Here is a 15,035-nt window from a genome sequence, read left to right as displayed (position 1 = left end):
TCCTTGTTAAAAAAACTACACAACTGTAAAGACTGCTGAATTTTTAATGTTAATGTTAGAGTTTGCTGAAAGAAAGGAAAGTTAGAGAAAACATTTGAGGGTTCAATCATAACTTATAAGAACATTGTTATAAATATTTGATGCAAACATCTTTTCATTCATATGTTCAAGAGTAGTTTCAGACAAAGGACAACATCTCTCTTAACAGCAAGACTTCTGAAATTAAAGATTTGTGAAAGATGCAACTTCCTATTAACCAATAACCATAAGCTTTTGCAAACAACAAACTTCTTCTCTGTGCAAGAGGCTAATGTCTGATTTCACAACTGAAACAAATTCTGGTATATACAAAGCAGCTGTCTTTCTATTTAAGAGAGAGAGTTCACATCTCGTGTTAAATCATAAAGTGATTAATTTTAGTTTAGCATGTATGCACAGCCACTGTAATTTGAAAATCATTGTTTCAGTTGAACCATGTTAGATGAAATCGAATAGTGTCATGTGTGAATATTTATTAAGAAAAGTTAAACAATTCTTCATTCTCCTTTTACTCATTATCTTGGCAGACATGGAAATGGATCATTGGCCCTATGGTTCTGTATATTTGCGAGAGACTAGTGAGGTTTTGGCGCTCACAGCAAAAAGTAGTTATTACAAAGGTAAGAGCAGTGGTGGGCTGCTGCCAGTTTGGACTGGTTTACCCAAACCGGTAGTTCTGAGCACTGGTTGATCCCGCTGATCCACCAGGACACTATTTGGTCCTAGATATCTCATTTTCCAGCTGTCCTGCCCTGCCCCGCAGCCAAGCTGATTTGCATGCCTCTTCCATTCTACTAACTGTGGCTGACCTAGCAGATGTGCAAGAAGCCGCCCTCATAGAAAAAGCCCTGTTTTAGGTGTTGCGCACAAGTGCAGAAGGCATGTGTGTGTAGCCTACGTATGTGAAGCAGGTGTGCGCTCTCTCTCACATTTTCGACAAACTAGCTGTTAAAAGTATATGCAGCCCACCTCTCGATAAGAGTCATAAAGATATCTTACATGTCTTATGCTACTCAAAATGTTAGTCATTTTGTGGTTGCCTCATCATCAGTGTTACCTACAGACATAGATACCTACAATAATGAGACCCAATCCTGGGAAGAAATTTCCAAATTAATCATCAAAGTATTTAACATATTCATTTGGAACTGTCTTTCCAGCATTAATATATTTAACAGTTCACAATATTCAAAATATTCAAATTTGAATGAAATTCAAATTCTAAATAAATATTGGACTACCTTTTGTTGCTTCCTTTATCAAACTTGTGTTAACTTAGGACAAACTTATTTCCTATGGCATTCTGAGAATTTTATTTCTTGTGTCAGGTTGTCACACATCCTTTCCAAACCTTTGAGCTCCAGATGAAAAAGAAAGGCTTCAAGATGGAAGTTGGACAGTACATTTTTGTCAAATGTCCTGAAGTATCTGTACTGGAATGGCATCCTTTCACACTGACTTCTGCCCCTGAAGAAGATTATTTCAGCATTCATATACGTGTTGTAGGGGACTGGACAGAAGGTTTGTTTAAAGCTTGTGGCTGTGACAAAGAACAACTCCAAGAAGCTTGGAAACTTCCTAAGTATGTATTCATCATATTAGTAATTATATTTTCTATGAAATATCTTGTTATAAAGTGTCAATGATAAAATTAAGTTTGAACCCTCTCAGTGCTATTCACTACTATCAAAATGGAAAAAATCTTAAATAGCTTAATTGTATTGTGAAAGATCAGATATTCCATGACGCAAAGTGAGTTGTGAGTTTATCAGCACTGTGAGCTCAAACTAGAGTCCATTACAATTATTTTTATGGCTTGTTGCACAGTTAGCCAGATGTTTAGACTGGGTTTGGCACTTTTATCTACCTATCAAGGACCTGGGATAGGCAGATATTGTTGAATTAATTAATTAATTAATTGTGGGTATAAGCTGTTGCAGTAAAGCTGCCTGGGGTAGACATATGTCATTGTTTGATGGTCTTAAAGGTTTCATTGCAGGATATAAGCTGTTCCAAATAAAGCTACCTTTTGCATCTGATTGATAATGATTTTGTCATTGCCAATGTGTTCAAGTGGTGGTCCAGAAGTTTTGTGATTGCACTCAAGGTGCCTATTATTGGTACTATCTTTGCTTTATTATTATGGGCTCTGATCACAATTAAAATAAATTCTTCAAAATATGGAATAGTCCCTAAATAGAATAAGGTTGGCTTCAGCCTGGTGGTAAATTACTACAGTATGACTCAGTAACAATAAATTATACTATAAACTTTCAATCAAACAATAAAATCTGAAACCTTATCTTCCCATTCTAGGATAGCTGTAGATGGTCCCTTTGGTACTGCTAGTGAAGATGTGTTCAGTTATGAAACAGTGATGCTTGTTGGTGCTGGCATAGGGGTTACCCCTTTTGCATCAATTCTCAAATCTGTGTGGTATAAGTACTGCAATAATGCCATGGACCTAAGACTCAAAAAGGTATGTCCACAATCTGTTCCTGAGCATTCAGCATTTGTTTTCTAACATTCAAGAGCATATAAAAATGGGGAGCAATATATGCCCAGCTGTGATTTATTCATGAGTATGTCAATGCACAATACTAGTATTTCACATCCAACTTTCCCCACCCTTCCCCATCTTTTTCAGATGTCTTGGACTTTACAATTTCCAATTAATATGGCCAAGTTGAAAAAGAAAGATTTACATTATAATATGATGTGTGTGTATGTATGTATGTGTGTGTATGTATATATGTGTGTTTGTGTGTGTGTGTGTGTATGTGTGTGTGTATGTATATGGATATATATGGATATATATGGATATATATGGATATATATATATATATATATATATATATATGTATGTATGTATGTATGTATGTATGTATGTATGTATGTATGTATGTATGTATGCATCATATTATATTTCTTTTGTTTTATCCTCAGCTAATATCATTTTCTTCCTAATTTTAAAACAGCATTTCTCCCTTTTTCTAACACAATTTTCTATGAAAAAATAGACATTCCTCACTGGCCATTTGGTTGCTGATGCAGTTAGCAATTGGCATTTGCTTGGCTCCTGTTACTCTATGCATAATAGCAACAAACTTCTAAAGTTGGAATGGAGCAGAGAAAATGACACTTTCCCAAGGGAATTAAGTTAAACACGATACTACACAAATGATAACATGCAAATTGAAACTGCATGTGAGTCTTATTGGCCAGTCACAGACATTTCTAGTGAGTCAGAAATAATAATAAAAGAATAGTGAAAAGAATATCATCACACAATACCCTTGTTGATAGAAGCCACAGAAAAACAGCAATTCTTCCAGACCTGAGGTCGTATTCAGTAGGTTTTGACCAGTTCTGGAGAACCGGTAATGGAAATTTTGAGTAATTCAGAGAACTGGTAAATACCATCTCTCACTGGCCCCACCCCCATCTATTCTCTCTCTCAGAAATCCCAACTGATCAGGAGGAAATGGGGATTTTGCAGTAACCTTCCCCTGGAGTGGGGAGGGAATGGAGATTTTACAGTATCCTTCCCCTGCCACGCCCACCAAGCTATGCCCACCAAGCCAATACTGCACCCACCAAACTGGTAGTAAATTTTTTTGAATCCCACCACTGCTTCAGAGGTGAGAAAATCAGCAAGACCCAGATAACAGAAACTTCCTATTTTGGCTTGGTGAGACTGAACATCTGCCTGAGTGATGTCTGACACTTATCAGGTATTCAAGCTTACTGTAAGTAAGAGTTTAGTGTTCTTTTGGAAAAGCATTGGACTGGCTTTTAAAACATGAGCATAGTACTATCTTGAAAGTAAAAACATGAGCTTAGTACAGTTGAACCTGGAAGAAAATAGCTGTGTTTGCCAGGTGTGTATTGAGGTTTCTGTTATCCTGAATGAGAAAGTGAACAAAGTCATCTAACTAAAGAGGATCTAATATGAACATGTTCAATTTTATTCCCTCAGATCTATTTTTATTGGCTCTGCCGAGATACCCATGCCTTTGAATGGTTTGCTGATCTCTTACAATCAGCGGAGGCTCAAATGCAAGAAAAGGATCAGACAGATTTTCTCAGTTACAACATCTATCTTACTGGCTGGGATGAATCTCAGGTAACTATTGAATCAGAGCAATTGGATCTTTAAGAAAGGCAGGCAATCACTGCATATCCCCTATGCACTGGGATCTGGATGGCGGGACTGGATCAGTGGTGGGTTTGAAAAAAATTACTACCTATTCTGTGGGTGTGGCCTATTTTGTGGGCATGGCTTGATGGTCATGTGACTGGCTTGGAGTCGCTTGGCAGTCATGTGACCTGGTTGGAGTGCCTTAACAGTCATGTGACTGGGTGGGAGTCGCTTGGCAGTTATGTGATGGGTGGGAGAAGTTAAGTTGATGTCACTGAATTTTTTGCCCCAACGAATGATCTAAGAAGATATAAAAAAGTAAATGTATTATTTTGTGCACTTACTACTAAAATAAGAATAAAATAAATACACAAAACAATAAAACAGCTACTTACAGAGGAAAGATGATTATCCTGCTGGTCTTCAACACCACCACCTGACCAACTTACTCCAATGAATGGCCTGCACAAAGAAGAGACACAGAAAGGAAATCTTCAATTGCATGCACTGCATAAGGATGAAACAAGAACACAAAACAATACAACTTACAGAGGAAAGATGATTATTCTGATGATTATTCTTCAACACCACCACCTGAACATCTTGCTCCAATGAATGGCCTGCACAAAGAAGAGACACAGAAAGGAAGACTTTAGGAGAGGAGGAGCCAACATCGCAATGATACAGAGGTGCGGTCTCGATGGTCCAAGACTGCAGCCGATACTTTTGCCGCTGCGTGGTGCAGTCAAACCTAAACTGTCCCGCAGAGATGGTGAACAGGAAGAATATGTCTTGCTGACCTCAGGGACATTGCAAAATCCCTGGTCGATGCAAGAGAAGTTCTTCAAACCGGCAACAAAAAATTCAGCCAAGGCTGATGAAGTCAGGGCAGCTCCAAAAATGGAAGGATATGGAAAGAGAAAATGTTTCCAGCTGGTGAGGAACTTTTACCATTTTAAAAAGAGACTGCCTATAAAAAACTTAAAATTAATTTAGATTGGAGAACAGAAGAATTAAGTGATGGAATTAAATTTGGAATGGTTTTGGACAGTGGGTTATCTTACTTTTTAAATGCTATCTTCATGAATGGAATTTATGCAAGTCTTTTAAAACAAATGGATTAAGTTTTCTTCTACTTTTTTTCTTTAATTATTCTCTGTAACCTATGGACTAAAATTTTCCTCTTTCATTACTGTGGGTGTTCTCCTAACTCATTCAAAAATCGGACTCCTTTTTAACTTGAAATACAAAAAAGATACAAAAAGAAACAAGGAAATTTGCAACAATAACACTGCTACTCAGAGGCTGGAAGGTTTGTGTATTGGAAACGAAACACTCTTATTTTTCTCACTGATTATTTTGGCTTGGTACTACAAGGACTCACTGCTTGGTTATAGAGAGTGATAAGAAGGAAAGCATACAGATGTCCCTTTGAAGTATATCTTTAACCAGAGAAAAGTGAAAACAAAACATTATTGTGAATCTATGCTTAATCTTATTAACCTTCCAAGCTAGAGCAGCTGTGTTTGTTAGCTGGAGATAATGGCACAATTTCAACAACAGAAAAAAACCTTAAGCTTGTGAAAGATATTCTCAGAAATACAGAAATTATCAAATACATATGAGAGGATAGAGAAGAAGCTGGAAGACTTAGAGCATCTAACAGCAAAATATGATGAAGTAGTTGAGGTTGTTTATCAAGTGGAAAACATGGTGGTTAAAACCCAAAAAATCGAAGTGGAAAATGAATATAAAGAAATTAAATTTGCTGATATTTATGGTGATTGGTTTGTTTCTGAAAATGGAAAGAGTGGAATACTGAAAGAGGAATTAAATGGAGGGGAGATTTATCCCAGATGGCAAGATACAGAAGAAGAAAAAACAAAAGAATGTATGGATTTAAAGAGAGAAATTTTATTAGCAATATCATTGATAACACTACTGACAATCAAAGATAAGCTGATTAAGGAAACAGAAGAAGGGCATCAAGATTACATGAGAGATCTTATAAGCAAGGAGTTGCTAAGAGGAGTCCATACAAAGTTGATTAAGGAGATGATTAGAGGACTGACACCACAAATGGCAGAAGATATGAGACTGTTTTGCTATTGGAAAGATAGTTGATAGATGGAAGAGTATAATTTGGTGAAATTTATTGACAATAGATATAGTTTAAATAAATAATTGGTAATGTTACTAATGTATACAATGTGTAGTGTCATGATGAGTATAATTGGATATGAATATTGGATGGTACCCATGAAAGGAAGATTAGAAATCCCTTTGGATTATATATAAAGGTTAATAAAAAAAGAATTAAGTTAGATACAGTTAAAGTTTTGATTATTAGGGGGGAAATGTTATGATACAGGCTATAGTTAAATAAAGGAGGGATAAGGATAATAACGTATATATAGATATGGGTACAACATAAGGAAACTGGATGTAAATTCTAAACAGTGATTTGGAAAGGAGGATTAGAAAATTTTGTTATTAAATATTATGGATGTTTAGCTAGAATAGGACGTAAGGATTCAGTGTTAGTGGAGGATTTTAGAAATAGTAAATGAAAGGCCAGTATGTGGTTATGTATTAAATCTTGATATATTTTATGATGAAGGATGTTTAAACAATTATAGTCAAATGAAAATGGAGATACGACGATGGTAACATGTATAAATATCTGTTAAAATACTTGAGTTAATATGAATTATGTTTGTTGACTTTGGAAGAGATGCACGAAAGTCTTTTTGTAACCAACTGATATACTTTCTATGGCATGTAAAGAAGGATGTTGTGTTTGTTTTGAAAATAAAAAATAAAAATAAAATTTAAAAAAGGAAGGAAGACTTTAATTGCATGCACTTACATCTTACATAAGAATAACACAACGAAAAAGATTCACTCAAGTACTTACTTGTGTTATTGGTTTTGTGGTTGAAGATGTCTCCAGATTGTTCTTTCGTTTCCAGACTCTTCAGTTGCACTTCTCTTGCTCTTCACTCATGGATCATCAGCCATGTGATGATGTGCTCAGAGCCACTTTTTGACTGAAGGAATTGGGTCCCATCTTTTAACAGGCATGCCCATAATGCTTATTGTCATCAGATTACTAATGTTTGGAACAGTTAGGCGGGTTCTTTGTTCTGAATATATGTGGTTCATTTTTGAGAACCCCCTTTCTGCTTTTACTGAACTAACAGCAATTGTCCTGACAATATCTCCAGCTTTTTTGATACTGTCAGGAATTTTGTAGTTCTTTGGATCTTTGAGTACATTTTCCAAAAAATCTCTATAGTCATTCAAATCAATTTCATAATTAAACATTTTGCCAAATTCAATCAATCCTGCCTCTGCTTCTGCCCATGGAATGACTACATCTTCAATGTTCCAGTAATCCGGCTCCAAATATGTGAGAAATTGTAATTTGTTTGCGTCTGGCAATTTGCTAGTTGTTTTTAGATGTTCACAATCCATCAGCCTTTTCTTCAAATTGGTGATGGTGCTTGCCAAAAGTTTTTCACAAGGAAGGGCAACAAATAGTTGATTTTGAACTAATTTTATGTTTTGGAAGGCTTCTGAAGCTATCATTCCATTAACCTTTTATTCATATGGGCCTTTTCCCTGTCTAAGCATTTCAAATGCTTTAATTGATCTCAATACCAATTTTTGGGCCTTGATGATATCTGTGTTTCTCCCCTGCAGTGCATTTGACATAAGCGAAATCTCATTTAGAATATCAATCATGATGGTCAAATCACTCAAAAAATTTAAATTTTCAAAAAGGGCAGCCATGCCTGGAATTTTTTCATTGCCCAGAAAAATATTGATGTAGTGCTGGATAAGCACGCTACACAGCTATGGTTAACCTTAAACTACAAGCAGTCAATCTTGGTTCCAAAACTCTGCCAATCTTCACGATTTAAATGCCCATTTGTTCAGAAATTTGGAAAAGTTCTGTCTGCCTCTTGCAGGATTTATGGAAAGTGGTGTGCATCTTGTCAAAGAATATTTTGAAGTGGTTCAGTTGTTTGATGTCTTTTATGGAGTCATCCAGCACAAGTTGGAGGTGATGGTTCAAGCAGTGCCAGATTACAATGTTTGGGAAGTCTTTAGCTATTCTGGTGCTTACCCCAGAATTTTTCCCAAGCATAATGCTGGCACCATTGGAGCAGAATGCTATTAAATGCTTCCACAGATATTCGGTGGTCAACGCAACTTTATGTAAGCTTCCCATTGCTGCAGAACATATGGTCTCCGCATCTTGTTTCTCCAATTCCAGCAGCTCAACAAAAATGGTTGCTGGGCATTCTAAATCCTCAATTTTAACAAAAACCAACACATTGATAGCATTGAAGCTTCATCAATAATCAAACACACTTTCAGATTCTTTGCAATAATGCTGGCAAACACAGTGTTTTTAATTTCATTTGCAATGAATTCAACTATTTTCACTGTGGATCTCTGTGAATTCAAGCCTACTCCCAGATCTACTCCAATTGCAGTTAGCAAATCAACCTGCCCTTCAGTGTCTGAGAATGGTTTACATCTTTGTGCCAGATTGTAAACTGTAAACAATATTGTCCTAGTACTGGATAAATGTTTGCCAGTTGACTTATCTATGGATTTGGTTAAAGCATCCTTCTCCCGTTGTTTAATATTCTCTCTACAAATGGTGTGTGATTTTGATTGAAAATGTTCCTTCAATTTTTTTTCTGAGAGATGATTGCTGATTCTCCTTATTTGTCCCTGCTGCCTCAACCTGGAAATTTTTCCATTCTCTGGAAACATGAAAACCTTTCTCTAATGAGAACCCATGTTTCACATAGTACTCACAACTTAACATTTTGTCGGGCACTGCCAGTCTATCATCCTTTTCCTTGAAGTGTCTGTATTGCTGCAAACTCCAGCAGTCAGGAAGTTTTTAAAGACTTTCAGTGGAAGGGATGGACTTGCTGCTTTCTCTGACTTCAAGTGGTGGAAGTGTTTGTGCTGGTCTTGGTGGTGCTGCTGGTGCTGGTGATGCTGGTACTGGCACTGGTAGTGCTGGTGCTGGTTCACCTGCTGGTGCTGGTGGTGTTGATGATGCTGGTGGTGCTGCTGGTTGATTTGCACTCAAAAACAGCTGAAACAATCCCACATTTCATCAAGACTGTTTAACACCAACAGCACCTTTTGAGATTCAGGAATCTGCATCCCACGCTGATCCAGCTCAATGAATAAAGTCTGCATGTGCAATAAATGCTGCTCCACAGAATCATGTGGTTCAAGCCAGGTTCTGTATAATTTTCTCGATAATTGCACAATATTACATGCTGATGCACTCACATGAACACTTTTCAATTTCAGCCAAACCTCAACCTTTGCAGTCTTCAAGTCATCCACATTCAAAAATTGTTCATCTTCTAAACTCAAGATGATGTAGGCCAGTGCCTTATCATGCTGCCTCTGGTCAGCTGGTACCAATGGTGCCTGGGGTGGATTAACAATACTATCCCAGAGTTCCTTAGCCTGCAGGAAACACTCCATCTTTGCAGCCCAAATAATATAATTCTTCTGCCTCAAATGAGGCAGAGAGTTCTCCCTGAATTCAACAACTATCCTGCAATCTTTCTCTGCCTTGTTCTCTTTTACTATAACACAGGCAGTCCTTCAACTTAATTACAATTCAGTCTTACTGTGTGCTCTTGGCCCAGAACCTGTCAGAGTTTGTACAGTAGATCTGACCAGCACACAAGCAAATGAACTTCAGCAGGATTCAATTACATAAGAAATTTCTTTATATACAATACCATACAGCAGAGGTCAGCATACAAAATCAGGAACACAGAAGCAATGTTCATAGAAGCAAGTTATTAACAGAATAGAGAGATATAGAGGCCTCATATATTGTATAGATGCTGCAAAGTTACAGAGGCCAAACCAACTCTTATATACAGTTCAGCAAGTCAAAGCCATGCCCAGACTCCAAACTGCTTCTTATGGTCCCATACAAACAAATACTGTATTTCAGTTTCCAAACAGTCCCCATTGGCTGACCTGTTGCCATGTCTATTCCAGTCTATGAACATTCATACTCTGATAATATCTGTGAAAACAAGTGTTTTGTGTGTACATGTGTTAGGATACAAAAATATATAGTTTTTTTTCAAGGTTTCCTTCTCTTTCTTCTCTTTCCTTCATATACCATCTAAATTAGAAATGAATAAACTACATACTGCATGTTGATTATATGCAATTAAGTCCCTGTGGTTGTGATTTAAATGGTCTCTTTGAGGAAGATGAGTGGTTTAGAAATATAAAAAAATAAATAAATGTATTTATTTATTTAGGTTATTTATGAAATTACTGTTGGGGTAATATATGGTAGAATGAAAATTATCTCCATGAAGATGACTGTAGTTCAGTAAATATTCATTGCATGCTAAGGGATCTTCTGAATCAGGAGTTTTAAGATGCTTGTTTTCTGTGCTGGATAGAATTAAAATCAGCTTAAGAAATTGCTCTTCAGATTTGGCAACCAAGGCAACCAGATATTTGTCTAGCAATAGTTTATTTGATTAGTGCACTGCCCTGGTGTTTTATCCCTCTCATCCATCTCAGAAAATAAGCACCAATTAGTTTCATTTCATGTTGGTGGATCTTTTGGGAGAGCCTTGCTTGCTTGATACTCCTTCATATTCAACACTTTCCTATCCAGTGCATCCAGTGGTAGGATTCAATTTTTTTTACTACTGATTCTGTGGGTGTGGTTTTGAAGGTGTGACATGGCTTTGTGGGAATGGCGTGGCTTTGTGGGCATGGCAGGGGAAGGATATTGCAAAATCCCCATTCCCTCCATACTCCACTAACTTGCTTTCCAGCTCCATTCTTCTACTCAGGGCAACAAAAGAAGATCAGCTGGGAGGCAGCAGGGGCAAGGCCAGCTATTTGCCGGTTCTGTGAACTATTCAAAATTTCCACTACCAGTTCTCCAGAACTTGTCAGAACTGGCTAAATACCACCTCTGAGTGCATCCACTGATCGATCAGAGTAGGAAGGGACAGGCTTTATCATTCTTCTTGTCATTTGCGCTCTAGTGGAATTTTTATCAATTTCACTCAGTGAAAAAGTAGAAAGTCCACCATTTCAACAAAAATGGTCTTGGGTTTGTGCTGATGAGCCTATTTAAACAAAACAGCCTTTCACTGCATCAAAGAAAAAGAAAAAAACACAGAGGTTCAAAACCCATCAGGGAATGGTAACTTCAGAATTGACCAGGACAAAATGGTAAAAGGGAGTGGGCATTACTACCACAATGCACAGTAGCCAAGTGGCAAAAAGTCATTTGCCAACAATTAAATGAAGTACTACAAAAGACTGATAAATGCTGTTTGTTCCACCAGAAGTAAGACAATACTGTTTTTTGATGCAATGCAAGGAAAATTGGGTTGTTTGCAATAGTTAGATCAAAAATGACATCATGCATTCTTAGCCTCAAGAAACAGGACACTATACTCACATTAGGGCAAGCCATCAGGAAATATTGAGAGGCCTCTTCCTTAGTTTTTCCTCCAACATATACAATACATATTTGTTGGATTTGTGTTATATTTTTCTTTGTTGGATGCTATTGGTTTATTTGGAGGCTATCATTTGGAACCAATCTCTCCCTCCCTCTCTTTTTTATATCAATACAGTAACTCTGCTTATATTTCCCAATCTATTTCATTCAGGTTGTATTGGATTTCAACTTATGTCGATTGTGCTGGCTAGAAATTACAACTGGAAAAGACAAAGACTTTCCTAACAATCTTCTAGTTTCTTACAAAAAGTTACCTAACAATCTGCTAATAAGGCTATTTCTTGCTTTTAATTTTCTAGGCAACTCATTTTACAATGCATCATGATGAGGAGAAAGATGTGATTACAGGTTTGAAGCAGAAAACTCAATATGGAAGACCAAATTGGGAAAATGAGTTCAAAACAATTGCAGGCCAACATCCAAAGTAGGTTTCTTGTGCAATTATTAAATTTTATTATATTAGTATATAATTACTTTTGTTTCATTGGTTTAATAAGTGCTGGTTCCTGTTGATTTTTGCCACTTTGGACTTTGTGCCAAACCTATGATGGGATCTGCAGTTGAAGTTGACAGGTGTGAAAGATCAAATTCATGCATTAAGGTTCAATTTAACTTACTTATAGCTAAAAGCCTATGCACAGGTATCTTTTCAACTAAGCTCAGCACCCGATTATAGTTAGATAAAGGTAGTGGTAATTGAAGGGGGGGTGGACTTAGTTTGTGGTTACATAACAATTTGAGGCTGACCTTCTTTTTACTCCTCCCCTGACTTTGCCAGTCCTTCTCCTATAGAAGTGGGGGAAGGAGTTAAGAGACTGGCTAGCCTGAAATCACTGAAGAGAAGAAGCAATGGAAAGCAAAGCCCCCCCCCCCCCACCACCACCACAAAAAAAAATCTTGGAGTACTTATCCACTTGTTCAGTAGTGAGTCTGGAGAGATTGTTATAATTAAGCAAGTAGCGATAAACTTGCTGTTCAGTGTCATTCCTTGCACCTGACACAACCTGAGAATGTTGCTACCAGTGTTAAAGGGTGAACTTACCTTATGAGAATTTTGATAAACATAAGATTGGGCAGATTATAATGCCCAAGTTCAATTTCCTGTTCAATATCCCTACTTATATTATGTAGTATATTTGGGACCTAAATATCTGCTTTTCGCTTTATATCTTCAGTTCCAGGGTTGGTGTTTTCCTATGTGGACCTGAAGCCTTGGCTGAAACTCTAAATAAAATGTGCATTAATAATTCAGAAGCTGACCCAAGAGGCATACACTTTATATTCAACAAAGAAAATTTTTGAAGATGTACTTACAAAATTTAATTTAGCCATGGTGAATTAATTGAAATTAATGTGACATTAATATTTCACTGGAATGTTATTAAAAGTTTCATGTTTGTTTGATATTATGTACTTTAGAGGAAGAATATACAGTTTTAAACTGATCCTTTTTTAACCCCATGGCAAGTCTTCTTAAAAGGCTTAGGATATATTAACATTGTCAAATACAGATTGAGTTCATATATTGTGTTAAACCATAAACCATAAAGGGATCTGTATTGTTTTATATTAGTGTGTAATCCAAATATATTGTGGATTACAATATACGTTTTATGGCAAGCTGGGCAATGTGCAGACCATGGACTCTTTCAACTCACCCAGCATGCCAAAATCTGATCCAGAGTTAGTTCCTTATTCAACCACAGAACTCATTGAGTGATTTTGAACCAATCACTGTCTCTCAACATCACCAATCTCAATAGGTTGCTACTGGTAAACAAAGGACAGACAGTGTATACAAGCCACGCTAAAATTATAGTACAAATGCTCTAAGGTGTTCAATTACAATGCTCATTATAAATCTCTTGAGGCTATATAAATAAAATTTTGCAAACACTGCTTCAGGCGCTTAGATGTGTATTTTGTGTGTCTCCTAGAGTAGAAATAGCATACCTGAAAATGAAACTCTTCTTCTTCTTCTTGGTATATTCTCAGATTAGGAGAATTATTAGAGAAAGGATTTAAAATACTGAATATCAGAATGGCATTAGCTGTATTCTAGCCCAAGTTAGAGTTTGTATAATATATCCCAGATGGAAATCAAACAGATATCTAGTTGTATTGGTTTCTGCTACACACTAAAGAGCATTTTAGAGCTCAGTTTAATATCATACCCTACAAACTATTCAGTCCACAAGTTTAAAGGAACTTGTCCTTGCAGCAAATATGTTGTTGAGACATCTAATATTTGCTACTATACTGCTCTGATCCAGGGTAGGTAGCAAATCTAATTGTTCCTTTACTGATATCATTAACAGGACAAAACGAAACTATTTTTATGGCCTTCTTCTTGTTAGATGCTGTGTAATATTGCTAAATTTCACATAGCAGCAATAAGATTGGCAGACAAATAACATACCTGGATACAGAGAAACGAATTGAAGGATCTGAGGGGTTTTTTAAACCATTGTCATTGATTGGATAGTGCTTAATTGCATTCTTACCCTGATCACTGATTGAACAAATTTATTTCCTGTTTTGTTGTTAATTTTATGAAATCCAAGCAATTTGTCATGAAATCTACTGGGTTATTATTGATTTGCTGAAATGTATTATAATAAGCATTAGTTCAGCATTTAGTAAATATATTTCTTAGCAGTATTTTATTACTAAAACTATTAATACAGTACTTACTGACTTCTTAAATGTTATTTCCTTTAGTATCCATTGACTGAAGTCATATTCTGCCTTACCTCTCTTTATTTGTATTTTATGTACTCTTTCTGTTCTTCTTAATCCTTTTTAATATTTTATAATTTTTGATGTGAAGCTGAATAAAATACTAGTCAATGAATTTTGAGTGTACTTTTTTCTAGCTGGGAGTTAAGGAAAGAAAAGGATGATATAATAGGACTTCCTGGGAGGAGCTTACTGGTGGGGGCAGCAAAAAATCAGCTGCCTCCGAATTCCTGGCTACGTACCTGTTTAGAGGATCTTCCATCTGACGTCTTATCAGGTTTTCTTATCCTTCAGGCAAGAGGGAAAGAAGAAACTGTTTTGCTGGCAAATGCTCTTCGATTTTTGCAGCTTTTGTGCTTGCAAGGAAAGGGGGGCTAGCCCAAGGCAGAACGGCTGTCCGTGCTGGGAACTTCAAACTGCCTTGTGCAGGACAAAGTAGGTCTCTCCCACTCTGCTCTAAGTTTTGTTTGATTTAATCTTATCACGAGCTGAATCCGTTTACTGCGAGGACAATAATTGCTTATCAACATTTTAGCTTCTTTTCTTTTTCTC

The 15,035-nt window shown here is 36.6% G+C and overlaps 1 protein-coding gene and 1 pseudogene across 1 annotated transcript in view; one reads left to right on the top strand and one right to left on the bottom strand.

Annotated features, from left to right (window-relative positions):
- CYBB (cytochrome b-245 beta chain) overlaps positions 1–14,598 on the top strand; it is a 31,843-nt gene extending 17,245 nt beyond the window's left edge. Inside the window, exons 8-13 of the mRNA XM_014076534.2 lie at positions 567–659; positions 1,368–1,621; positions 2,356–2,518; positions 4,019–4,165; positions 12,044–12,168; positions 12,920–14,598. Of these exons, the coding sequence (XP_013932009.2) occupies positions 567–659; positions 1,368–1,621; positions 2,356–2,518; positions 4,019–4,165; positions 12,044–12,168; positions 12,920–13,046 (909 nt within the window). The 3' untranslated portion in view covers positions 13,047–14,598. The remainder of the gene's footprint in view (positions 1–566; positions 660–1,367; positions 1,622–2,355; positions 2,519–4,018; positions 4,166–12,043; positions 12,169–12,919) is intronic.
- On the bottom strand, positions 7,214–9,709 carry LOC148044448 (E3 SUMO-protein ligase KIAA1586 pseudogene; annotated as a pseudogene).
- Positions 14,599–15,035: the final 437 nt, after the last annotated feature.

This window comes from Thamnophis sirtalis, unplaced genomic scaffold, assembly GCF_051295495.1.
Source record: "Thamnophis sirtalis isolate CommonGarterSnake01/CBP01778 unplaced genomic scaffold, rThaSir2_p1.2 scaffold_8, whole genome shotgun sequence".
In the NCBI taxonomy this organism is placed as follows: Eukaryota; Metazoa; Chordata; class Lepidosauria; order Squamata; family Natricidae; genus Thamnophis; species Thamnophis sirtalis.
Note: the sequence above shows the minus strand (reverse complement) of the source record. Positions and strands in the feature narration are given on the sequence as shown.